General features: G+C 44.9%; 1 protein-coding gene across 2 annotated transcripts; it reads left to right on the forward strand.

Moving 5' to 3' along the window:
* Positions 1-3,897: 3,897 nt before the first annotated feature.
* SLC4A1 (solute carrier family 4 member 1 (Diego blood group)) lies at positions 3,898-26,184 on the forward strand. 2 transcript variants are annotated; one of them, XM_012548424.3, is made up of 21 exons: positions 3,898-4,033; positions 7,785-7,878; positions 9,012-9,093; positions 9,242-9,338; positions 10,668-10,732; positions 12,061-12,241; positions 12,474-12,609; positions 13,482-13,605; positions 13,814-13,898; positions 14,166-14,347; positions 16,001-16,211; positions 16,771-16,974; positions 17,126-17,274; positions 17,471-17,665; positions 18,873-19,046; positions 19,600-19,689; positions 20,192-20,358; positions 21,874-22,127; positions 23,643-23,812; positions 23,916-24,089; positions 24,484-26,184. In XM_012548424.3, the coding sequence occupies exons 3-21, from the start codon at positions 9,079-9,081 to the stop codon at positions 24,562-24,564; spliced, it is 2,754 nt and encodes a 917-aa protein (XP_012403878.1). In that variant the 5' UTR covers positions 3,898-4,033; positions 7,785-7,878; positions 9,012-9,078; the 3' UTR covers positions 24,565-26,184. The 2 variants fall into 2 exon arrangements, with proteins under 2 accessions (XP_012403878.1, XP_003768447.1); XM_003768399.4 differs by lacking the exon at positions 7,785-7,878.
* The last annotated feature ends 524 nt before the right edge of the window (positions 26,185-26,708 follow it).

Below are 26,708 nucleotides of genomic sequence, written 5' to 3' on the forward strand. Positions count from 1 at the left end.
AGGGCACAAGTAGGCTAAGTCTCATCAAGGAGAAGGCCATGTTCTTCTCTGAAACTTTGAGGAAGGAGAAGTAAAGTAAAACAAGAAAATATTTCAAGATATGGTAGAGGATTGATGAGGGCACTCATTGAAAAAATGACTTCAACCTTTTTAGTTAAATAAGGTAGAAAGCAAGGACATCTGTTGAAAGTGGGGGCCGGCTGCATTTTTTATTTCCTTCACAGACTAATTGTACATTATTTCAAATTACTATTACTATACACTATTACAAAATACACTATTGTTATTACAGCAAAATAACTGTTTGGACATGTATACATATATTGTATTTAACTTATACTTTAACATATTTAACATGTATTGGTCAACATGCCATCTAGGGGAAGGGGTAGGGGGAAGGAGGGAAAAAGTTGGAACAAAAGAATTTGCAATTGTCAATGCTGAAAAATTACCTATGCATATATCTTGTAAATAAAAAGCTATAATAAAAAAAACTATTTAAAAAAGAAAAGAAAAAAAAAAAAAAGAAAGTGGGGCCAGGGTAGAACAGAATTGGGGATTTGAGGAAAGAAGAAAAACTTTAAACAGTCATTGTGGAGAATGTATGCTTCTTGAGGGCAAGAACTGTTTAATTTTTTTGTTGTTGTTGTTTGTAACCTCAAGCACAGGGCCTAGTATAAAAAAGGCATTCCTATGTTGAGGTCCCATTAGTTCTGACTGGGACCAACATGCTATGGAGAGAATGTCTCGGTATTGGGAGGAAATGTTCTTTAACTTTTTTCTTGCTATATCATCTCAATAAATATCCCTTTGTAAAAATTTATTGATATCTATTGGTTAAATATACCAAATGCTAATCATTGAGTAAATCGATGATATAAAAGAGTTACTAATTGTAACTGGTGATTGATATTGGTTAGAATATATCAGAATGGGGACTAGTGTGGAGATATTCCACAGACTCTCAGAATTACTCCTAGACCCTTGAGGTGAAAATGTAGCTAGTCAGCCTTGCTACCCAACTTGTCCATGCAAGTGGCAGTTAAGATAAGGACTTCCAGAGTTTATAAAAGGATTACATGCTTTAGGAGGGTAAGCTCATACTGAAAATAATTGCAACCAACTGTTTTTTCCCATCAAGTTCATGTCCAAATATGACATAGCCAAAGAGATGGAGTTGATCACATGCTATTAATAGGACAAGAAGCCTAGAATCAATCTACCAGTTGGCTGGGTCAAGCAGGTTCCTCTTCACTACCTCTCTGATGCCTGACCTGGCTTAGCCAAGTCAAACCAGATAAACCAGAGTTTGGGATCCAGTTCCTGGCCCCCCCTGATGATTCTTATAACCTTCTGAAGCTCACAAAGCTGAAATCTGAGACTTCCATCTCTAATATTCCTTCATCTAACAGCAGAAAATAGCAAAGGCCAAAAGAAAAGGGCCAGAACAGAAGAGGTATCCTGGAAGCTTGGTTGGGGTAATTAGCAGCCTATAGCAGGAAACTGTGGTCATCAGTGGTACCAAAGAAAGAGATGTCTTTCCCTACCCAGAAGTCTACTCAGTTCTGCCCATCAGGCAATTGTAGATGCCTCTCTCCACTTGTATGTGGCAAGTGGACAGGAAAGTGTTCATAAAGACTGGCTCTCATTAGCCATTCTTCTGTTTGAGTCAATCAGAAATGGATGGAAGGATCGTCATTAAAACATAAAAAATAAGCTCTTCCAAAAGAAATATGCTCCTTGAGGATAAGGATTATCCCTTCCCCCCTTTAAAAAAAATCTTTGTATTTCCAGCATCAAGCACAGGTCAGGATTTGTTGGTTTTTTTGTCTGTTTCTGTATACAGTAGACATTTAATAAGGTTTTTTTAAACTTTCTTTTCTTTTCTTTTACTTTTTTAAAAAGCAGATTAGCATTTCCTCCCTCCCACTCCAACCTCATCCAAAAAATAAAAATAAAAAGCCCTGTAACAAATATGCATGATCAAACAAAATAAATTCTTTCATTAGCTATGTTCAAAATACAAAGAATTTTAATACTTCACCTCATTTAATCTTCACAACACTCCTGCTAAGGTAAGCTCACCAGATTAGTAAGTCTGCTTGACAGATGAAGAAAATGATATTAAAAAAGATTAATTGGTGGTTGATCACACAATGAATATCACAGACAGGATATGAATTCAAGTTCTTCTTGATTCTGAGTCTAGCACGCTATTTACTACATTACATAGCCTTGTGCCTCTCTAAGAGACACGATATTTAAACAGAACTTTTCCACAATTTAGTCATGTGTCTACCCTGTCAGGCGATAGAAAGGCTCTTGGAGATTTCCCTTTAGGCTGAGGTTTTTTTTCATTGCTCCTATGCCCCAGTATCAATGAAGCTATTTATCTATCATTGTGGTTGGCCACAAAAGAGAAATCACTCACATGTGAGGTATGAGTGGGTGATAAAGTTTCTGTAGGGGCTGTCTCAACTGACCTTCTGCCCCATTATAAGATTAAATCAACCCAGAAAATAATCAACCCATGGACCCAGGGACCTCATACCAAAGAGTGGGCTTCCAGTGCCCACTGCAACTGGGTCTCCTTTTTCTCTCCATTTCTATTTCTTTGTCATTTGATTGCTTTTTCTATGTGTGAGTTTTCCTTGCTTCTCCATATCCATTTTTTAATTCCTACTTGCTAACTACGCCTTTCTCTCCACTGTTCTCTCTATTTCTGAGCATTCACTTCAGAATTTCTCTCTGTGTTTTCCATTTCTTGTCAATGTTCCTTTCTGGGAATAAAGTCAGAGATAAAACTAGTTTCTCTGTCTTCATAGCTAACTCTCTGCCTCCCTCTGTGTCTCTGTTACTGGATCTGCCAGTAGGTCCCTGGGAGACTGTGGAGGTGGAGGTAAACAATAAGTGAAACTGGATTCGAAGGAGAGCCCCTGTAACAGCTATGTCCCTCCCAAAGGACAGAATTGGATGTTAGAGAGCAAGCAGAGTATAGAGAAATGCATAGGATATGTAGATATATTCAAATGAGAATGCAAATGTAATGTTAAAGTTGCATGGGGACTGCATTGGGCAGCTTTTTGGTGCCTGTGGGCACAGTAGGGGCCCCAGGAATGCCAGCCTGTCTGTTCACCTCAGGAGACTGGGACGGGGAGACAGTGACAAGATACCTGACAGTGGAAGCCTGTCCCACACAGACATAGCTGGCATTGTCAGCCGGTTGGTGTTGGGATGTGGTTATTGTTGTTTTTGTCATTGTTTCCCAAGTTGACTGAGTGCCAACAATGTCCTAAGTGCCCTCAAAGTCCAAATGAGCTCCCAAGGTTTGAAAACTGAGCAGCCCCTAAGAGGAAGGGTTGGAGGAAGAGAAAGTAGACTTGCTTCCAAAACACTTGGGTCTCACAACTTCCAGCATCTAGAAGCCAGACCTTCAAGTGACCTTGAGAAGAATCGGGATTGTTACATAAAGAGCTAAAGGAAAAGACCATGGAAGAAGGAAAGACAATGAAAGAATTGATAGTGACAAGGGCATAGCACGCAGAATGTGGCACAGAAGACAGAAGGTGAGAAGATCAAGGAGATATGGATATTCATATAGAGCTTGTAGAAAGGCACATTATGTTGTCAGAGAAGTCTTTGTGGTTTCAGAATCAAAACATATCCCTAATGAAGAGATCTAGGAAAGCAAGTGCCAAGGGGAACCTAGGATGTGGGAAGAAATGATCCGCGTTGGGGGCTGGAAGAACCAAGGGTGGGGTGGACAGCTGTCCAGATGTGTGTCCATGATAACTCTGTTTACTGGGCATTGGGCTGAAGTGGGGTGGGGTAGGGGGGTGGGGAAAAGGGGCACCCAGGGCCCATGGGGCGGGCAGATTAGGAGGCGGGGGCATGAGTCAGGGGTTTGCGAGCTGCCCCAGGGTGCGGGACAGAAGGCCAGGTGCTGTCAAAGAGGGTGTGAGATTCAGCTAGTCTGAACGGATACCTGGCACCCCAAGATCTCATCAAGGGAACCTAGCCAGCAAAAGATCAGGTAAGTAAGGTGGGGAAGGGGGTGGGAAGGTCATGGGGTAGGGGTACCATGTTACCACTGATCTCAAAAGAGTTCCTGATAGTTCCAGGTCAGAATCCATGCCTTGGCTTATCTGACCTGGTGGCTTAGAAGCATATGAATCCCCCTCCTGATTTTGAGTCACAAAGAGACATGGGGGAGACATCAAACTATCAATGCCAGTGATACCCCCAAGTCTCGATGTCTGCATGGATTAGAGATTGGGTGATATTAAGGAAGAAGAAAATTAGAAGTAGGCAGCATTGAAATTGTTAGGTGCATATAGAAGAGGGGGCTGTGAGGACACTGCAAATTAGTAATTTTCCCTCACTCTGGGGCAGGTCAACTGTGCTTGAGACCTCATTCAGTCGGCTCTCCAATAATATTCTGCCAGAGTGGTGACATATCCCCACTCCCTCTCCCCTCTGGTGTTTCTCTGTCAAGGGGACACCAGGTCTTCCAATAAGTTTTGGGGATCCAATAAGTCAGTTAGCTCTGACATTCTTTCACATGCAGTTATTTCTGGGGGGGTTAGCATTCTTCTTGAAAAAATTACCAGCTTAAGGCATTGGCTCTGAAGTCAAGTGAATCTCAGTTCAAATCCATCTTCAGACACTTAACACTTCCTAGCTGTGTGACCCTGAGCAAGACAGTTAAATTCAATGGCTTCACAAAAAAAAGAAAGAAAAAGTCATCAGTTGGTACTGTCTCCATCCTTGGTCTCATTTAGGGAGGGAGCCTGGAGTCCCTCATATATCCTGATAGAGAGGAGTTTGGAGGGAAGGGGTCTTTTTAGCAGCTTCAAGTAAGACCTTCAAGTCTCTTCATTCAGATAACCTGCAATGGGCATGAGAAAGTGCGATGGGCATGGAAAATTGTAATGAGCATGGGAAACTGCAATGGGATGAGGGTCTCGGCATGAGGGTCTGGGGTTGGAATAGTCGATTCCTGAGTGTTCAAAGCAAGCCTTTCTGGAAAGAATCATCATAGCATCATAAGGTCATAGGTTTGGAACTGGAAGAAACCTTAAAAGTTTTTTTTCCCCTTAATTACAAATTGAAGATACTTGGGCCTATAGGATATAAGTAACTTATCCGGTCACACAACTAGTGTCCAATTTAGGATCGGAACCTTTCTGGTCCGAGTTCATTATCCTTATCCAATTTACTGGAGACTCTTAAACTGTGGCCCACTATTTTATTTTCAAAATATTTTGGCAATTGCATTTTAATATAAATGATTTCCTTTGTAATTTTATGTATTTTATTGTGTACATTAAAAAAACGCTTTTTTTTGAGAAGAGATTCATAGATTTCACATAGCTTGGCAGAAGAGCCCAGGACACACAAAAACGCTTAAGCTCTTTGGTTGTGATTTAGAGATGGAAGGGATGCTATAGGTTATCCAATTCATCTCTCTACATTCCATTTTACAGATGAGGAACCTGAGGCCCAGAAAGGCCAAGTAGCTTGCTCAGAGAGTCTAGTTAACTTGCCCAAAGTCACAAAGATAATATTAGATTTGAACCCAGAGCCTGTGACTCCAAAAGTAGTGCTCTTTCCATTGTGCCACGTTGCCTCCCCTAGGAAAAGGAAACCCTTGTCATGTATCTCCTCCCTTTCATTGTTGACACCTGCTAAACCACTTCCAACTCTTGCCAAGAGAGATAGGCTATTCAATGTCAAAAGTCTTCCTGTCCTAAAAACATCAGCTCATCTTCTTATCTGACTTGGCCTGTGAGTCTGACAGTCTAAGTGCAGGGGGGTGGGGTTGAGGCTATTGACAGGAATAGAGCATTGATAGGGGCTTGAAGGCTGCTTATCTCTATAAGAGTAACAGCTGGGGCCCATGGAGTGTGGCAGGATAGGAGAGATGGGGAGGAGAGGCACTGGTTCCTGGGTCATAAGGGCTTCTCAGCTGAGCCCGAACCCAGAATTGGGGAGGAACTCTTCTTCTGCTCTCTTCTTCCTGAACTGCTCAGGAACCCAAACAAACATCACAGATTCACAGAATATCAGAGATAGAACCCCTTGTGTTAGAGAGGAGAAAAATAAGGAAAAACTCAGCTGCAAGCAAAACCAGAATTAGAATCCAAATCTTCTTATTCTGTTGTCCAGAAATCTTTTCAGTCTTCATAATGCTCTGATTAGTTCAGAAAAAAAATGCTGATGGGACTTAGACAGTGGTAACATATCCCCAGTCCCTCTCTCCTCTAGTATTTCTCTGTCAAGGGGACACTAGGTCCTCCAATAATTTTTGGGGATCACATATCTTTAGTTAGCTCCGACATTCTTTCACATGCAATTGTTTCTCACTCTTCTTGGAAAAAGGGGAGAGGGGCAGAAGGTGGGAGCGATGGGTGTGCTGTTATGGAGGGACGGTACTACCCTGGGAAGTTTCTAGTCTGGAGCCCAAGACCATGACAGGGGAATTGGCAGGGTAGAAGGGATGCACCCAGGAGTGAGGTCAGTCCTTCAAGATCATCAGTGTTCAGGTCATTGTCTCCATGCCCTGTGCCTGGATAGAGAAGATTAGTTATGTCTCAGTGGATGAGGGCTCTGCCCCTTTCCAAAAATAATTGCTAGCTTTCATATAGATAACATTTTAAGGCTTTCAGGGTTACATATGATAGCTCATTTGATCTTCACCATAAATTTTACACAAAGGGAAAATGAGGATTAGAGTGGATAATATTGACGGCTTAAGATTCACCCTTAGCTCTTCCTAACTACAAAGTTCAGCACTGTCTCCACTGTGCTGCCTTCATACAAAAGGCAATCTGTGGAAAGAGCATTGGGCTTGGGGTCAGGAAACATGGGTTTGACTCCCACTTGGCGACTGCATGAGCTTAGGCTTAAAGCCTCAGTTTCTTCCTCTGTAAAATGGGGATAACACTTGGACTATCTACCTCACAAGGATATTGCGGAGAAAGTACTTCATTAACCAAGCAGTAATTTTTTTTTTTTTTGATCAGGACCTATGATTTTATGCAGGTGATGGAACTTATTGTAAGGATACAGGTCACCAGGTCTCATCGACTCAGTATTTATTGGCAATTGTCTATAATTTATATCTTGGAGGCACCAAAAAATGAGGTGCCCATAATCACATACCTCCCATGATGTCAAGGCAGGCAGGTCTGCTATCAGCTCCCCTATGCTGCATGTCCCAGTTGTAGATAAGTGTCAATAATTACTGTTATCATCCTCCCACCAGTCTAAGGAGATCAGTAGGGCAGGATGGGGATTGTCTCTATATTACAGATTTGAAAAATGGATCAGAGAAAGATGGAATGATTTAGCTGCCTTAGGAAGGAGCTACACCACAGCCCAGAGTCTCCCAACCCTCTGTTGACTAAACATCTTTCTTCCCTTGGGCCCTCACTGGGAATGAATTAGACAGGTGGATACCACTAGCTGATGTGAGATATAAGCAAAGGATATTTTTTAAAATAGAGAAAGAAGAGAAAAGAATATGCAAAGAGGTGATGGGAAAAGTAAAAGAACAAAAGAGAGGAAGAGATGGGGAAGAGAAAGAAAGAAGTTTGTGTTGTGCATTCCTGAGTGATTTGGGGGAGAAATAACACAATAACCCATGAGTTATTACACAAATCTCCCTACAGAGGATTCCCTAATGAAAGAAGTCCTAAAGGGATCTATAAAACATAGTCCTTAAACCAGCTGTTTGTAAAATCTACAATCTTTCTAAGATCATCTTGTCTCTTTTTTTCTAGTCTTCTACTTTCTTCAGCCCAGATAGGGGTGGGAGAGGGGGAATCACAAAGAGAGTGAATTATTAACCTTACCAACTCTTCTTCAATTCAGAAAGTAAGTTCCTCCTGAACTCTTCATTTACTCACTAGTTATTCTGTATTAATCCTGTGTTCGATGTTCCATACTGGAATGTCCTTACCTAGATCCTACCCAAACTTCAAGATCCTAATGTTTTGCATCCCCCACCACAGGGAGACATCCCTCTCTCCCTCCATTGTCCATTTGGCACTTGATCCCACACTGAATTTCTTGTACTATTGTCTAGCTCATTCTTAAGCATTTTATTGTCAGTTTAAATCCTATTCACCTAACGAGACTGTGAGCTCTTTGTGGGCAGGAACCATATGTCCTACTTTATTTTCTCTTTCCTACTAAGAACTCATGCCACACTCTTAATTTACACTCAACATATATTTGTGAATCTAGTAGGAAACAGTCTCACCTTGATCGCTAATGCTTCACTAATTTCGGTCTATTTCCTTTGGTCCCATCTTTGGGATAGTTAAGTAAAAGTGAGTTCTGCTGCCCCTCATCCTGTGCTATTCTCATCTGATCCCACTCTGGTATTTCCCCAAGCCAATATCTATTATCTGGTGTCTAGGGTTCTCTTATGCATCCTTTGGCAACCAAACAGAAAGTTTTCACATCAGTGCTCCTTCCTGCCCCACATGGAGAATGGAGGAAATAGGTCTGGAGTTGGCAGAATCAAGCCCTGGACTCATTCTGGCTCAACCACTAATTTTCTATGAATTTGGACATCATTTGCGGGCCTTAGTTTCCTTCTCTGTGAAATCAGGAGTTTAAGGAGTTAGATGACTTAAAGTCCCTTCCAATTCTGACATCGTATAGGTTGATACCCATGGTAATATAGCGACATGAATCCTGGAATAATGGCACCCAGTCCTACAGTCTCAGTATCTTGTGTGGTTACCATCCAGGACCTTAGTACCACAGCACCCCCCTCCACTTTTACGGAAGTGGAAAATAGGCCTCTGTGAATACATGTGGGCCATCTTTTCCAATTTCTTTTCTACTGTCTTTGATCTCAAGATTCCCCAAAATGCCTCGGAGACTTCTCCTAGCTGTAGGAAGCCAAGGATAGGGGGAAAAAAAGTAAAAATGATTTCTAGAGTCCCTTATCAATTGGGAGATCATCCTATCAACCTTGAGACTGTTTCTCTTAATAGGTACCCCTTGCATGGGGTATGTGGGGCTGAAGACAACACTAGAGACTTGATCACCTAGAACCACACTATGGAGGAACCACAGGTGGGTCCCTTCAACCCATCCAGCCACCTCCCCAGATCCTATATCTCTAATAAGCTCAGGGGACCTTTGGTTGGGACCCCAGGTTACTGTGGAGGGGATTGGGAAAGGAGGGAGACTCACTACAACTCTCTCAAATTCCTACCGACAGGTAGAGTATGAAGAGGTATTGGAGGAAAGGCTGGAGATTGAGGTCTATGATGACCCTGGAATCCCTCTTCCTCAGGTTATTATGGAGGAGCAACCAAGTGAGTCACCCCTATGCTTGAATGCCTGATTTCCTTCCAGCTCCCTCCCTTTCCTCTCCCTTCTGCTCAGTGCTGCTCAGTACTGTGGAAGCATAGTATATGCTTCTCATCCCACCTCCTCCCCTATCCTCCTTCCCTTAACCTTCAGGGACCAGTTCCCCCCCTCACCCCACTCCCAATTGAGATTGATTGAAGGGTAAACAGACCTTTGTTTTCAATGACCACAGGTGAGGGGGAAGGAGGACAGGGGGATGTCGGGGGAGGGTCAGTCACCCATGGGCTTTTAGGTGTGTGAGAGGGCAGCCCCAGGGATGCAACACCCTCTTTCCTACCTACGGGGAGTAAGTATGATGACCTCATTGGGAGGTTAAGGAATATGGACATGAGTCTGTCTGCCATCTTTCCCTCTTTGGTGATAGCCTGGGCACTGAGGGCTGCCTCTGAAATTGAAAGCTAAGGAATCCTAACATCTACCTCTTCAGGGCACCATCAGGAGGGAGAGAGGAAGGGAGAGAAGAATTAGGGTAGTGCAACCTATGTTCTTTGGAGGGAATGATCTGCCCTCCCTCCTGCTACCTCCCCCGATTCTTGATGTTGGGTTAAGGAAGGAGAAACTGTCAAAGGCACAGAGATTCAGCATCCTCAACCACACCCTCTGCTTAACCTAGGTTTCCAGTGGGGAGGGCAGGGCAGGTACCTGTTTACTGTCAATATAAGTTAAGTGCCAGCAATTTTTAGTAAAGACAAGGGGCCCCAGTAAGTAAGTGGGGTCCTTGCTGGGAGGGGGAATGGAGACAGGATATAAGCAACTGGTCCTGTGGTGCCCAGAGTTCAGTGCAGAAGGTGGTAAGAAGCAGGTCTTGGATTGGATGAGGGATAGGGGATCGATGAGGATCAAAGGGGCTGGAACCATGCGCGCCAGGAAGGCTTAGCGTCTGGTCAGATCCCAAGGTAGGTAAGCCTACAGAAGGAGTCACTCTGATGGTGACTAGTCAGTGATCTCTAAGCACCTGTTACCTGTCTTTTCATTCCAAAATCAGAATCCAGACACCTGGTCTGAGAACTTGGGCATCCCCAATGGATGACCCTCTTAGGTACCAACTTGGCAACATGTGAGGACTTAAGTATTGGAGGGTATAATGACCATCCTCAAGCAAAAGTCCATTAGGTGGGCATTGTGGGGGGATGTGGAGTAAGGCCTTTCTGAAGTCTTCGGTTGCTGGGCAGAGCAGCAGAGGGAAGGATCCAGAGGACATCTCTAGCTGTAAGAAGGCTGGGACTCTGCAAGACGTGGTGAGCAATATCCACTTACCCTGTTGTTGTCTTTAGATCACACCCAGGAGCCAACAGCCACAGACTACCAGACCAGACTATCAGACCCGGGCACCCGCGAGGTGAGCAGTGCCATTCTGAGGGGCCTTTCAGCCCTTTCTGGGATAGGACTCCACACATCCTCTCCCCTGAGGGGGGGAAGGCAATGAGAAGTGATGAAGGAGGGGGCAAGAAAGTCTATTTTCTTGTCCTACCTCAAAAAGGCAGAAAAGGAAAAATAAAGGAGAGAATATGTGGATGGAGGGGAAATAGGAGACCCCTGAAATCACAGGTCTAGGAAGAAAAGACAGGTCTCCCTTTGCTTGAGAGGAAGAGAAGAGGGAAGGAGAAAAGAAAGAGAAGGAAGCGGAGAACAGAGAGAGAGAGAGAGAGAGAGGAAGCAAACACATGCTCGTTATCTCCTCTCCCTCTCCCAAGAGGCTGACCGAGGAAGAGAGGGGACCCCAGGGAATGAAGACCGGGCCCTGGTTTCCTAGGCCAGCAAGCCAGAGCACCTTCAGGCATATGATGCTTCCACAGGGCTTCTGATTCAGACTGCAGGGCTTCCTTCCTCTCCTGACAGAATCAAGCTGTCCGCACTTCCCCAGGTCCAGAGCAGGGTGGGGGGAGTGGGCCAAGGCTAGGAGAATTTTGTCCCTGTTTTTTTCCTTGCTAGTTTGGGACAGATTTGTTACAGTTCTGCCCAGTTGAAAAAGCTGGTTCTTGACTTTGAACTCCAGCTCTGCTGGGTTACCCCAGTGCTTACCTTGGGGTACCCAGGGAAAGACAGTTCACGGGAGAGAAGAGAGACACTGAGCACACACACACACACACATTTTCACTCTTGTTGGGTCCTGCTCACACTTTGGTGCGTATACACATAGATGCCATTCTACTGGCAGACCTGGATATGGAGGTAGGGGAATGAAGCCCCCGACCTCTTACTCCTTTTATTCCAGCCCTGATTTCCCCAATTTTAAGTCCTCTTTCATCTATTCTAGTTCTTTCTCCTTTCCTCCACCTGGCTCCTGTGCCTCTACCCAATATTTTTCTTTTTTAAAAAATTTTTTAAAAAATTTAATTCCACTTTAACATTCAGTACTATTCTTGATAACAACTCCAGTGCTCCTCTGACTTCAGGACAGGAAAATGGGAACTACTCTTTGCCACAAGGATCTTTGAGTAGCTTCAGTGATGAGAGAAAGGGCCAGGTTCACTCCTTAATTGAGCAGTGAACTTGAGAACAAACAGATGAATAGAACCAGGAGTCTAGAATCCCTCTCCCGATATTTCTCCTACTTCACTCTTTCTTCTTCACCCAGTGAAGGTAACACCTCCTCTAATTTTCACTTACCCAGTCCCTACCATATCTGCTCTCCCTAACCTATCTACTATCCCGGGTCTGTATTAGCTCTATGTGGAGCTGCAGGAGCTGGTGATGGATGGGAAGAATCAGGAGCTTCGATGGATGGAGGCGGCGCGTTGGGTTCAATTGGAAGAGAATCGGGCCGAGGCCGGGGGTTGGGGTCGCCCCCACATTTCCTGCTTAACTTTCTGGAGTCTCCTGGAATTACAGAAAACTTTTAAAAGGGGTGAGCAGGGGTGTTGAGTTCCTATTCCACTTCTTCTCAGAACCATTTTTCCTGTGTCTCCCTTCATAAGCCATCCTGTTGAAAAGAGTGATATGATACCCATTACACATGTGAAGTCAGGGCAGATATTTTCTTAACCCCTGAGTAGAGGGAGGAGAGTCCCTCTTAGTTAAGAGTAGTGTCCCTGCCTTCCATATCCCCCCACCCCCTGATCCTGCCATGTTCTTGCTAGGCACTGTGATCCTGGACCTGCCTGAGACCACCCTGCCTGGGATTGTGAACCAGCTTCTAGACCAATTCATCTATGAAAGTCAAGTGCAGCCCCAAGATCGGGATGAGCTGCTAAGGGCCCTGCTGCTCAAACACAGGTAACCTTACCTCTCCCCACCACACACATATTTACACATGCATCTTCCTGGCACCTGATCTGTAACTAGGTTAAATCCACCCGAGTTCTGTCCCCAGGGCGGAAAATTAGGCAGGTCCTATTACAGCACCCTCAAAGAGTATTTTTCTCCACCCCAGTTCTCTTGTTTACCCAGCCCCTGATGAAACCCTCAACCTGTAGGGTACTTTTTTCCCACTTCTAGCCCAGAAATTTTTTTTTTTTAATTTTTTATTTGTAGGTGATCGAGTTTAAGTGACCTGCCCAGGGTCACACAACTAGTAAAGCGTCTGAGACTAAAACTTGGGCACAGAAATTTTAGAGAGTACAGACAATATCATCCAGAACTTTTTCTGGAAAAGCTTACCTTAAGGGGGCCAGGGACCTCAAAAGACTATTATTCATCTATCCCTTTGCCTCCAGGTAATCTGTCTCCATCATTTCAGATAAAATACTATCTACCAGGATCCTCAAAGTTAATGGAGAAATAATCTGGGTCCCCTCTTCAAATCATAGCTGCAGAGGACCTCAGAGTTCATATAGTCACATATATATAGCTGCCCTCATTTTATGAACTAACACCCAGAGAAATGAACTTGCCCCGGTAAGTCAAATAGCTACAATTCGAAGCCAGATTTTCTGATACTTCTAATTCTTTTTTTAGTGCACCAAATGCACTGCTCTGATTTAATCACCAAGATTTCCCACTGCAAACTCCCTTGACATAATACCTGGAATACTTAATAAATGCTTTATCATTCATTCTTTTCTTCCTTCATTGTGAAAATCCTAAGGAATGGCTCACCTGGTCCTCCATCCCCATTTGATACCTGATGCCCTCTTTGTCTTCCTTAGCCATGAAGGAGAATTGGAGGCTTTGGGAGGTGTGAAGCCAGTTGTGCTAAATCGCTCAGGAGAGCCCTCTGAACCCCTGTTGGCCCAATATCCCTCCTTGGAAAACCAGATCTACTGTGAGCAGGTAAGGCTGGGGAAAGGGCCAACAGGAAGATTTAGAGAGACATAGAGATTAAGGAAAAGGAAATTCTGTGGGGGAAGAGACTAGAAGTTCAGGTTTCTTGGGCCCAAGATATCCAAGCAACACAACTTGGGGAGGATGGGGTGGTTAGGATAGCGAATATAGTGAACATAGCTCAGAGCCCCCATCATCATTTCTTCCCTCTTGGCAGGGAGAGGGCTCCTCAGACCGCTCACGGACATCTCACATCCTGGAGAAGATCCCTCCTGATGCAGAGGCCACATTGGTACTAGTGGGTGAGTTGTTTGTATACCCCCCCCATCTTCCTTGTCCCATCCTGGCCCCTCCCCTACCTCCAGGCCCAGCCACTCTCTGCCTCTCTCTGCCAGCAACATATCATTGGATTTCCCGTCTCTTTTTCCTGACTCCTTCCTTTGCCTTCTACTCTCTCCTGCCCCCAAACTCTCCCCCAGCCTGCCTCTCCTGTGCCCCTGCATTCCCACAAAGCCAACCGACCAGGGCCTCACCTAGCTTCCTCCCTCCTCCTCCCCTCCATCCCTTAGGTCGGGCCTCCTTCCTGAAGCAGCCCATCCTGGGCTTTGTGAGGCTTCAGGAGGCAGCCAGGCTGGAAGCGGTGGACCTCCCCGTGCCTGTGCGGTTCCTCATGGTGCTCTTAGGGCCCGAGGCCCCCCACGTGGACTACACCCAACTTGGCCGGGCTGCTGCCACCTTGATGTCTGAGAAGGTAGGGGTGCGTCCCTGGAGAACACGATAAAGGGCAGGAGAAAGGCTGGATGGGAGAGTAAAGTCACGAATCGCCTAGGCGTAATCATTAGCCTGACTGGCCATATTTAATCCAGTTTTTCCAGGTTTGATCTAGTTCAATCCAAATTGATCTATTCTCCTCAACTTAGCCTATTTCAATCTAGTTTGGGTTCATTTGACCTCCCCCTGATTCATTCTTTTTTTTTGGTTTGGTTCAATAAACCATCAACCATCCAATCAACCAAGCAATCAATAAGCACAAATGTAGTTGTTTCAGTTGCATCCAACTCTTTGTGACTCATCATTTGGGGGTTTCCTGGCAAAGACATTGGAGTGGTTTGTCATTTCTGCCTCCAGCTCATTTTACAGATGAGGAAACTGAGGCAAACAGAGTTAAGTGACTTGCCCAGGATCACACAGCTAGGAATTGTCTGAAGCCAAATTTGTGCTCAGGAATATGAGTCTTCCTGACTCCAGGTTTGGGGCTCTATCCCTTGTACCACCTAGATGCTATAAGTGTATATATTAACCACCTACTATTCCAGGCAATATACAAAACATGAGAGACACAGAGACAAGATGAAATGGTCCTTTCCCTCAAGAAGCTTATGTTCTATGAGGGAGGTATCATGTACACCTGTAAATATATATAAACTAACCATATGCAAAGGTGATGGGAAGTAGAGGAATCAGGGAAAGGCCTTACACAGCAGGTAGTCTTGGAGTTAATTTTTGAAGGGAGCTAGGAATCAAGATGAGAAGTGTATCTATTCGAGGCACAGGACACAGACACAGTGCAATCTGGTTTGACCCAGCTTGAGTTGGGTCAGCCCAGATTGGTGCCGTCTAGATTGGTTTGATCTGCTTCAGTCTGGTTTAAATTAGATCAGCTTGGTTCAGTGGGTTCATATTTAACCCCAATATCCTGATTTAATCTAGTTCAGTAAGTTTCAGATTCTTGTTCCTTCCAGTATTCTTCTTGGTCCTGAAATGAGACCCTTGTAGGAGTGCAGAGGGAGGGGAATGGAAAGGCCTGAAATGGAAACCCAATTCCACTATTTACAAACTGTGTGAACTTGGGCAAATTATAGTCACACTTGGCCTTCTTTATCTTTTTGGGTTTTATTTTTTAATTTATTATATTTTCAATTCAGGGAACAAAACAAGAATTTCCACAACACAGTACAATAAAAAATATGACTGTACATAAAACTGCAAATCTATCATTTTATGACTTGCTGGTCCCTTCATAAATATAATTATCATGTAAATTTCTTTTTTTTCTTTCCTTCCCCCTACCCCTACCATAGAGATGGCTACCATAGACACAAATTGATATATGTATGTAAAATTATTCTGTACATACTTCTATTTATCAATTCTTTCTCAGGATATGGATAGTGTCTTTATTTGTCAATTATTCTTCTTTCCCTGGGTCTTCCTTATCTAGAAAGTAAGTTTAGTCCATATGACCTTTAAAATTCTATCCAGCTCCAAATGTACAAGCCTATAACTTTGGGAGAAAGCCTGCTCCTAAGAGCAAAGATGGTGCTATCTAAGAGGTCCTGAGTTGCAGGACTATTCGGCCCCAGGGGGTCCATGTCATATTTACCTCTCTCCCCCTCCTTGCCAGGTATTCCGAGTAGATGCCTACCTAGCCCACGAACGCAAGGAGCTGGTTCAATCTCTCGAGAGTTTCTTGGACTGTAGCGTGGTGCTGCCCCCCACGGATGCACCCTCAGAGTCAGCCTTACGTACCCTGGTACCTATGCAGCAAGAATTGCTTCGACGGCGCTATAAGCTCAGCCCCTCTAAGCCTGATCCTGACTTCTACAAAGGAATAGGTATGCACCCTGAGATCCTCTTCACACTCCTTAGTTCACCATTCAACGCCTTCCCAGCCTGCCCCTCACCTGATGGAGCCAAGAGACTTTGGGGAGGACAACTAGATGGCACAACAGATGGAACTCTGGAGTTGGGAGGACCCGAGTTCAAATCTGAAAACAAACAGAAAACAAAAACAGGACTTTGAGATCAGAGGATCTCGGATTGGGGTCCTGGCTCTGCCACTAATTCTCTGTGTGACTCAGGGCTCCAGCCACACATTCTTCCTCTATAAAATGTGGCGTTTGGGTTGGAGGCACAATCTATCCGAGCTTCTGAATTCTATGGCTCTCCCTCCTCCCCCTGCTCACTTTCCTCCTTCTCTCCAGGGCGTTCCTACATTCTCGATAACTTCTTCCACAGTGTCCCACCACCTTGAGCTTTGGGACGTCTCTCCTTACCCTGGCTGACCCCATCTCCTCAGTGGCTGCCCAGCTTTTCCTGCCCCCACACCCCAAGCTTCCAGGGAGCCAGAGGAGGAAGTGTCTGAATGAGGTTTTCTCTCCCTTCTCCCTTCAGACTTGAACGGGGCTCCCATGAGCCAGGATGATCCCTTAGCGCGCACAGGCCAACTCTTTGGGGGCGTAGCTCGGGACATTTGGCGCCGCTACCCTAAGTACCTGAGTGACATCACTGATGCACTGAGCCCTCAGGTCCTCGCCGCTGTGGTCTTCATCTACTTCGCGGCGCTCTCACCCGCCGTCACCTTTGGTGGCCTCCTAGGTGAGTGTCCCCCCCATTCAGGGTCCTCTCTAACAACCCCACCCTAAGGGCTCAGAGCTGTGATCAGACATCTGGCTTGTCTGGGTCCCTTTGAGCTGGTGGCTTCCACCCCATTTCTTTCTCCTATCTGACTTCTGATTTTGCTCTTCAGGAGAAAAGACTCACAACATGATGGGGGTCTCGGAACTACTCATCTCAACGGCCGTGCAGGGCATTCTCTTTGCCCTTCTGAGTGCCCAGCCTCTGCTTGTGCTCGGTTTCTCAGGACCCCTGCTTGTTTTTGAGGAGGCCTTCTTTGGGGTAAGATGGCCCTGTCTCCGTGACTTCATCCTGTCCCCCCCCTCCCTTTCGTATATCTGTTCCTCCCTCATCTCTCTCCTTCCAACCTGACTTCACACAGCTTTCAGTCTTCCCTCCCCAGGCTCCTGTTCCTTTTGATGCTTCCCCATCCCTCCGTCCTGCTCCATCTGACCCATCTCTGTGCTCTACTCCACAGTTCTGCAAGAGCAACGGCTTCGAATACATCGTGGGCCGGGTGTGGATTGGCTTCTGGCTGGTGCTGCTGGTGATCCTGGTGGTGGCCTTTGAGGGAAGCTTCCTGGTGCGCTACATCTCTCGATACACCCAGGAGATCTTCTCCATCCTCATCTCTCTCATCTTCATCTACGAGACCTTCTCCAAACTCATCTCGGTCAGGGCACTGTGTGTGTCGGGGGAGGGGGGCTGGCTTCCAGGCTCCTGCCCCTGGGTGAGCAAGTATCTGCCTTTGTACCCACCCATGCTCCAGCTCAAATCTCACCTTCGAGAGTGCAGCTCTGAGATTGCCTCCCATTTATACGGAATAGATCTTCTACGCACAGAGTTTAGACATTGTCTCTCCCATTAAAATGTGAGCTCTCTGAAGGCAGAGGCCAAGTTTTTGTTTTTCTTTGCAACCCCTTAGTTTAATGTCTGGCATACAGTATTATTTGTTGACTGTTTTTATCTTTCAGTCATGTCCAATTCTTTATAGGTCCTTCCATCCTCCCCATCTCATAAAGTCTGTCCAAATTCATTTTTGTTGTTCCCCTGACATTATCCATCTATCTCATTCTCTGCTGTCCCTTTTTCCTTTTGCCTTCACTCTTTCCGAACGTCGAGGTCTTTTCCAATGAGCCCCACCTTTTCATTATGTGACCAAAGTATTTAAAATACAGCTTCTGTATTTGACCTTCCCATGAATAACCTGAATTAGTTTCTTTAAATATTAATGATTTGAACTCCTTGCTGCCCAAAGGACTCTCAAATGCCTTCTCCACTGTAGATTCTAGCAAAAGCCTGGGACTTTTGGGGTATTTTCAAGGGTTTGAAGTCACTCTATCCCTTTGTTGTGTTTTCTTCCTATGCTGTTTTCTTTGCTCATCTCATTTGGGGCTGTGTCCCTATCTCCACTCCTTGGCATGCTGCCTAGAGAATGGGATTGGATGTCAAGGTGTCTCTGCTGCTGTCTGAATACCCCCTGGATTGGGGTTCATTCTGTTGTCCAGTCTCCTCTAAATTCTATCCCTCCTCTTGCCATATCTCCCTTCTTTTATCTTCACAGCCTTTCACTCTCCCTTTCCCGCCCCCACAAGTTAACAGTGAGGGGGAGGGGAGATGGGGCCTAAGATGCCCCCAGTCCCACCCCCAGCTGTATCCTTCCCATCTCTAAAACTGAGCTGTGAAATCAGGAGCCCCACTCTGTTACCATGGCGACCAAAGGAGCAAGCAAAGGATGGATATGGGAAGAGGAGTTGGGCAGAAAAGGCCTGGAAGGGGCCCAGGGCAGTCCTGGAAGCTGGAGGGTAGGTGGGGAAATGGGGAGGGAGTAGACATTTTGAGCTGAGGCCCTCTCTTTTCCCTCTCCTGCATTTCTCTAGATATTCCAAGAGCATCCACTGAGGAGAAATTATACCAGCAATGTGAGCTGGCACCCCAAGCCCACAGAGGCCCTGCCCAACACTGCCCTTCTCTCCCTTGTGCTCATGGCTGGAACATTTTATTTTGCCATCACGTTTCGCAAGTTCAAGAACAGCTCTTTCTTCCCTGGAAAGGTCTGCCCCTGCCCCAGCCCCCTCACCATCTGTCAGCTGTTATTCCCTCCCCAAAGCTCCCTTCCTGCTCTCCCCTTTAAACTAGATTTGTTCCTCCATTTCTATTACCTTCCCCGCTTTTTGCTTTTTATCCTCCCATTCTCTCCACTATCACCCCCAATGCAACCTACCTGGCTCCCCCTGCTTTTACCCCCCCACTCCTTTGAGAATCTTCAGATCTGGTTTATCACAGTTGGGGTTTCTAGGCCTCTGGAAACAGAATGGGGACAAAAGGAAAAGAATCTCAGAGGAGGAAAAATAGCTTTGAGGTGGGATAAAGGATTGGGGCTTCTGTTGGAAAAAGGGGAGGGAGAGTGTGAAGGCTGTCTGAATCCTTAGAAATAGCAGGAACTTATAGAAACTGCTGGTCACCAGAAAATAGGGGAAAAACTGAGACAGAGACAAAGACAGACAGAGACAGAGAGAGAGAACCAACATGAAATAGGGGAGAATAGGGTCTCTGGGCCTGGAAGGGCTGGAGTCTGATAATTCATCTATCCATCCACCCCCATAGCTACGCAGAGTAATCGGAGACTTTGGTGTTCCCATTTCCATCTTCATTATGGTTGTGGTGGATGTGTTCATTAAAGACACCTATACCCAGGTGAGCCCTTTTCCCCAACATCCCTCTGACACTGCCAAAGACTTTATGTTCTTCAGATGTCCCTCACCAAACTTTTCCTCATTCAATTATAATGTGAGAATTCTTTGCTGGACAATCCAACACAAACTACATCCCTGTTGCCTTTCCAACTCCCCAGGATTCCCCCCCCCCTTTAGAATATCAATCTTCCTCACTCTTAGAACTCCTGGGGGCCAGTCCCCTAAACACACATCCTTTTAACTAGATTTTCCCTCCTGATGCAGCACCTCCCCCTCTCCCTATGCCTTAGTCCCCTCAGTGTCTCCTGAAACCTCCTTCTTAAGATCCCCAATGGCACAATCCCTGGGCTCTTTTGCCCATGGACTCCCATAGGCTTTGTTGATTCTCAAGCCTGTTTCTCTTCCCCTAAGAAGATTCCAAACTCCTATCCCTTTTCATCTGTAGAGAAGCTGAATTCCACAATCTCAGTAGCCACAATTTCCCTCTTTTCCTCTTCCCACAGAAACTCCAAGTGCCCAGTGGTTTTGAAATCTCTAATAAGACGGCCAGAGACTGGTTCATTCACCCCCTGGGCTTGAACAAAACTTTCCCCCTTTGGATGAAGTTTGCTTCTGTTGTGCCGGCTCTGCTTGTTTTCATCCTCATCTTCCTGGAGACACAGATTACCACGTAGGCAAGGGGCAGGGGCAGGGGTTGGTGGTAGGAGATGAAGCTAGGGTAAAGGGCAAGGGCTAGGACTGGGGCCAGGGGATGACACAGGAACTAGGGGCTGAGTCAGAGACAGGGGCAAAGGGCTGAGACAGGATCCATGAGCTAGCCGTAGGAATTAGGGGCAGGAGGAAGGGGCTGGTGTTAGGGGCTGAGGCTGGGACTAAGGGACAGGGGATGGAGCTGAGGTAAGAACAGGGGCAGAAATAGGGGTAGGGCAGGGATTAGGGCTGGGCCAGGGGCCAGGGTTGGCATAGGTTGGCTAGGGAAGAAAGATGGATAATTGGCAGAGTAAAGGTGAGAGAAGGAGGAATGACAAGGGTCTTAAGAGACTTGCATCAAGAATCAGAAGTCCTAGTCTTGTAGCTTGGCCACCAATTTACTACAGGACATCGGACAAAACATTTTTCTCGGATAGATCGTTTCCTGTTTGTCCATTTCCTCAGCAGTAAAATGAGGGGGAAATGAAGTAGAACTAAGAGTGTGAAGTCCATTCCATCTCTGGAGATATGAGAATAACACTAACAGCTACGATTTTTACAGCATTTTGAAGCTTTCAAAGAACTTTATGCATATTATCTCTTTTAATCCTCACAATAACCTAAACAAGAAGGTGCTTTTATCAAGCCCATTTTTCAGAAAAGGAAATTGAGCTTAAGTGATTTGCCCAAAGTCATCCAGCTTCCTAGTAAGTGTGTGAGACTGGCTTCCACCAGTTTTCTCTACTCTAGTATGCCACCTAGTGACTGCTAATCCTGGGATGCTTCAATTTCTCCTCTAATATACAAACATGACCACTTCTTGACAGAGAAATGATGGAGTCAAATGAAATTATATAAATATATATATGGACAGGGCCAGTGCAGGACTTTGTCTCATTTGATCATGCATATTTGCTAACAAGATTTTGGTTTTATTTTTCTTTTTCCCGGGGTGGGGAAGGTGAAAGAAAGAAAAACCACCTTTTGTTAATTGAAAAAAATGAAATTATTTTTCTTTTTAATGAAATGGAATGGATTGTGACCAATTAGATTGTACTGTGACCATTAAAAATGACCTCTAAGGCCTTGACTCTCTTTGGCTAAAGAGAAAACTTTTTGGTTCTAAAGAGTTAGAGTAAGGAAAGAGAGACCGGGAAATAGGGAGAGAAACTTGGGTGACAGAGAAGGAAGGGATAAGGGGGGCCTGGTATGGGGATAGAAAAAAAAAAAGGCGAGTCTGGGAGACTTGCAATGTGATGCAGGAGAGAGTAAGAAAGGCAAGAGGGAGATAGGAACCCACAAGCAGGACAGAAAGACCGACACAAAGGGAACAGAAAGGAAGACGGAGGGCAGAGATATACCGAGTCAAAACCCAGAAACGAGGGGAAGAGCAGGGCGCCGGGAAAGAAGGAAAGCGAGGGAGGAAGGAGGCAGGTTTGGAGGGAGCTAGCTCACTGCCTCCGCTCATTCATCCTCTCCCTGGTCGCCCTCCCAGGCTCATCGTCAGCAAGCCGGAGCGCAAGCTGATCAAAGGCTCCGGTTTCCACTTGGACCTGCTGCTGATCGTGGGCATGGGCGGCGTGGGCGCCCTCTTCGGGATGCCCTGGCTCAGTGCCACCACGGTGCGGAGCGTGACCCACGCTAATGCCCTCACTGTCATGGGCAAGGCCACTGCTCCCGGAGATCGGGCTCAAGTCCAGGAGGTTAAGGAACAAAGACTCAGTGGACTCTTGGTCTCCGTGCTCGTGGGTGAGCGACATCCCCGGGGGCGGCTTCCCGCGAAGTCCAGTCCCCCACTGTTCCTTTACCCCCGACGCTCCATCCCATTCCCTGCTGCCCCTGCATATAACGCCAAGTAATTGCACCGGAACCCCTCACAGAGGGTCCTGCTCCTACAGAGTCAGCGTGAAGCCGCGGGATATGCCTTTCGCGCTGTCCCCGGTCTCTTAGCAGAGTGCCCGGCGCGGTACATGCTCTTCTTAGCTGCCCGTTACCCACCGTGGTCCCGCGCTGGCTCTGCTACCGACTTGCTCAGGCTAATCATTTCCCCTCTCTAGGGTCAGTGTCAGGAGGTTGAACAATATAATAATCAGCAATATATTTAGTAATACTTAGCACATTACTAAATTTTGTTAGTTATTAAATTAGATAAGTAGTAAATATTAAATTATTAAACACAAGATTAAATTATATCATTAAATATTGTATATTTTATCAAATTTCACTAAGTAATAATTAGTATATAGTTGTATATGCCATACAGTAATTACTATATATTTATATAATATATATTTCACATAATATATGATATGATATGCAATACAGAATTATATATTATGCATATTTTATATATAGTATATATTACAGTATATATAGTACATATTGTAATATATACAATAATTACATACTGTATATATTATATTTATCATATTATTTACACATAATATATAATGTAATATATTATATGTGATGTTATATTTATGCATATAATATAATATAATACAACCTATATGCATAGTATGTTATATAGCTTTATAAATACTATTACCTATTAGATACATAATATATAGTATATGTTTAGCAATACATCCAGTTAACTATTTTTATCCAGTTAAACACCTAATTGATTAATATAGAATGCATTTAAAATTCAAAAGGCACTTTATACAAATTATCTCATTTCAATCTCACCACCACATTGTGGGACACTTAGGGGTGTTCTGGGTGTCAAAGGCAAGTTTCAAACCTGGTGGTTCCTGATTCCAAGGGACACTAACCATTGCACCATACTGTTTTTCTGAGTACTACAGTTTCTTTTGGTTCTTAGACGCAATATCTTGCCTGCATTAATTTGACATAGTAGAGTACCCTGAAAAAGTATCAGGTAGGGTTCCTAACCTCAAGGAGATTAGGAAGACAGAATGTGCCATATCAAAAGACAGCTAATTCCAAGGGATAGTATGTAATTAGACACTAAAAAGAGAATAAATAAACTCAGAGGAGGGAGAAAGTGAGGATGAGAGGGTTTAAGGAAGCCTGGGGTGAAAAGTCCCTCCTGGGCTTTTTCCTCTTCTTCCCTATTGTTCCTCCAAGTGCTAACTCAGTCAGGTTAGCTTGGCTTTACTTTATTTATTTTTTAATTATTATTAAAACTTTTTATTTTCAAAACACATGCATGGATTATCATATTCAAAGACCCCAAGTCCATTAAGCTGCCCCATCCTCCGGCTTAACAAATCTCTTCCCCAATTCATCCATTACCAGGTGTCTCCATCTACATGAAACCCATCCTGTCGAAGATCCCGATGGCCGTCCTTTTTGGCATTTTCCTATACATGGGAGTCACATCGCTGAGTGGCATCCAGCTCTTTGACCGAATGCTGCTGCTCCTGAAGCCTCCCAAATATCACCCTGATGAGCCCTATGTCAAGCGAGTATGAAGGGCGATGGGGAAGGAGAGGTGGTATGGGAGAAAATACTGGGGGGGGGTCTCCAGGGCCCTGACTAGGCTGGCCTCTTGTTCCCCAAACCTTTCAGGTAAAGACCTGGCGTATGCACCTGTTCACTGGCATCCAAATTATCTGCCTGGTAGTGCTGTGGGCGGTAAAATCAACGTCTGCCTCCCTGGCACTGCCCTTTATACTCATCCTCACCGTGCCCTTGCGACGATTCCTGCTGCCCCTCATCTTTCGAAACTTGGAGCTCCAATGCGTAAGTGGGACTGTGGGTTAGGATGAGGGGCTGGTCCAGTTAAGGTAAGAGAAGTGGAATGGATGCAAGAAGAGTCAGAGCAAACTTGTATCTGGGAGTTGGGGTTGGGGAGGAAAGATTTTCTGGGTCCCTATCCTCCTACGGCAGTGTAGTACAGCAGACCCAGGATCCTTCTGAATAAAATTAAAATAATAATGTTCCCTTCCTTACCTCAATGTGTCGTGAGGAAAATATTTTGCAAAGAATTATAGACTTGAGTTATTCTGTTGAATGAGTGCTCCCAGGGAAAGGGTTTATAAAGAGCACCTGATGTGTGGTAGGGAGAGTTGTGACCCCAGCACCTTGTCACCTTAAGACTAATTTTTCCCTCCTCTCTCACTTCTCTTGACTCCAGCTTGATGCTGATGATACTGAGATCACCTTTGATGAAGAAGAAGGTAGAGATGTGTATGATGAAGTACCCATGCCAGTGTGAGCCAGGAATATGAAGCTGGACCCAAGACTGCCCCTAACATTCTCCCATACTCTCTTAGGACATAGACACCTCCTTCATTGCCTCCAGCATTAGGGAAGTCTATACCTACTCTGGATGAAAATAGAGGACCCTGAACTAGCAAAGCATTCCTTTTGGGCCCAGGAGGATTGCCCACTTCTAGGATGGGGAGCTGAAAATATGGGAGGGGGTGAGGAGGAACCTCTAGGGAAAACTACTATTTATGGGTTTTATTGTTTTGTTATTTGTACATTTGCCCCAAGAATTAAGTGCAACAGAAACCTCTCTGGCTCTCAGTTTCCCCAACTGTATAATAAGGGAATTAGACTAAATTACCTCTAAGATTCCTTTCAGCTCCTAGTCCTGGGATTCCTCAGTTTCTATTCCTTTAGTTATAGAGATGTACATAAATATATATTCCCTGAGAGAGAATCATAGAGATGTGCACACACACATATCACAGTTATACAGATATACAGACACACACCTCTCACACCTTCATATAATCATACCATCACACAACATGAACCCCTGGAGCTGAAAAGGACCTTAAATATCATTTCATTCAACTCTCTACTTTTCTAGAGAAGGAAACTGAGGCCCAGGGAAAGGTACTTATAGTTAGTTAATGGAAGAACCAGTCCAGAATTCTCTCCACCATAAACGTCAGACTCCAGTTAAACACTGTGGGGCATCTTAACAATCTGCCACAGGCTGTTCTGCAGCTGGGACCAGACAGGAGTGTGGTGTGGGTTTGTGTGGATTTTGGCCTTGCCTCTCTCCTCTTTCCCCAATCCTATGCAACCATTCCCCCAATCTGGAGCTCGTGTAGCTGTTCATCTCAGCTGGTGAACTTGGTGCTAAAAAGGCTTTGTCCAAAGGAGTGGGGGGAGTTGGAGGGAGTAATCAGGGCAGGAATTTAAAATGATTTTACCACTTTCCTGCACACATTCCAGTAAAAAGTTAACTGAGCCTTTTTAACCTTAGTCAATAGGATTTAAATCGTGTGTGTGTGTGTGTGTGTGTGTGTGTGTGTGTGTGTGTGTTGAGAAAGGGGTGGAGAGGGGGGAGAGAGAAAGGGACAAGGAACAAAGATTTGATCTTTGAGAAGAAAGACAATTTGACTAGGAATAAATGGTCAGAAAGAATAGAAAAGGGCAGAGATAGGCTTTGTAATTTATTGTGTATTTTTTAAAAAGAAATTAATCACATTTTAGCTTTACTACCTGGGGAATCAGGGATCTACCCCATTCTCCTCAGCAAAAACTTTGAAAGATAAAGAATTGAGTGAGGAGAAGGTAGGAATTCCCCCTGGAAGTGAGAGGAACAAATCTATTTTTTTACAAAACAAAAATATAAAAAGAGTCAGAAGAATCTATAATTGGAGGGTGGGAGGAAGGATAACTCAGAAGAAAGACCTGATGAACTGGGGATAATGATGACACATTTGGCTTCCATTCCTGGAAGCTGAGCCCTCCTCCTTCCCATCCCTCTTTCCCTGCTACTATTGAGGGGACTACCCAAAGAAAACAACAATTTTTTAAAAAATCCCTTCCCATTGCTTGTGAATTTGTTTTGCCAATAAATCTATTTTTAACTGTCTCTGATGAATGCCATCTCAGAATTTTAGTGCCGGGGCACAGGTGCCCATGTAGGCAGTACTGGCTGCTTGGGACATGTGGCTCTGGGAGGAGGTGGGACTCTGCTTCTAGGGCTGGGGAGATGTCTTAGGACAGCGCCCCACCGAACTGGGAAGAGTGAGGAAAGAAGCCAGAGCAGACATGAAAATGAGAGCCAGATGAAAGACAGTAGGACGCTTTGATTCAGCAGTTTCTCTACTGGGTTTATATCCCAAAGAGATCATTAGAAAGGAGAAAGACCCACATGTGAAAAATGTTTGTGGCAGCCCTTTTTGTAGTGGCAAGCAACTGGAAACTGAGCGGATGCCCATCACTTGGGGAATGGCTGAATAAGTTGTGGTATATGAATGTTATGGAATATTATTGTTCTGTAAGAAACGACCAGCAGGATGATTTCAGAGAGTCCTGGAGAGACTGACAGGAACTAATGCTGAGTGAAGTGAGTAGAACCAAGAGAACATTGTACACATTGTGACAAGATTATGT

This window comes from Sarcophilus harrisii, chromosome 4 (assembly GCF_902635505.1).
Source record: "Sarcophilus harrisii chromosome 4, mSarHar1.11, whole genome shotgun sequence".
Lineage (NCBI taxonomy): Eukaryota > Metazoa > Chordata > Mammalia > Dasyuromorphia > Dasyuridae > Sarcophilus > Sarcophilus harrisii.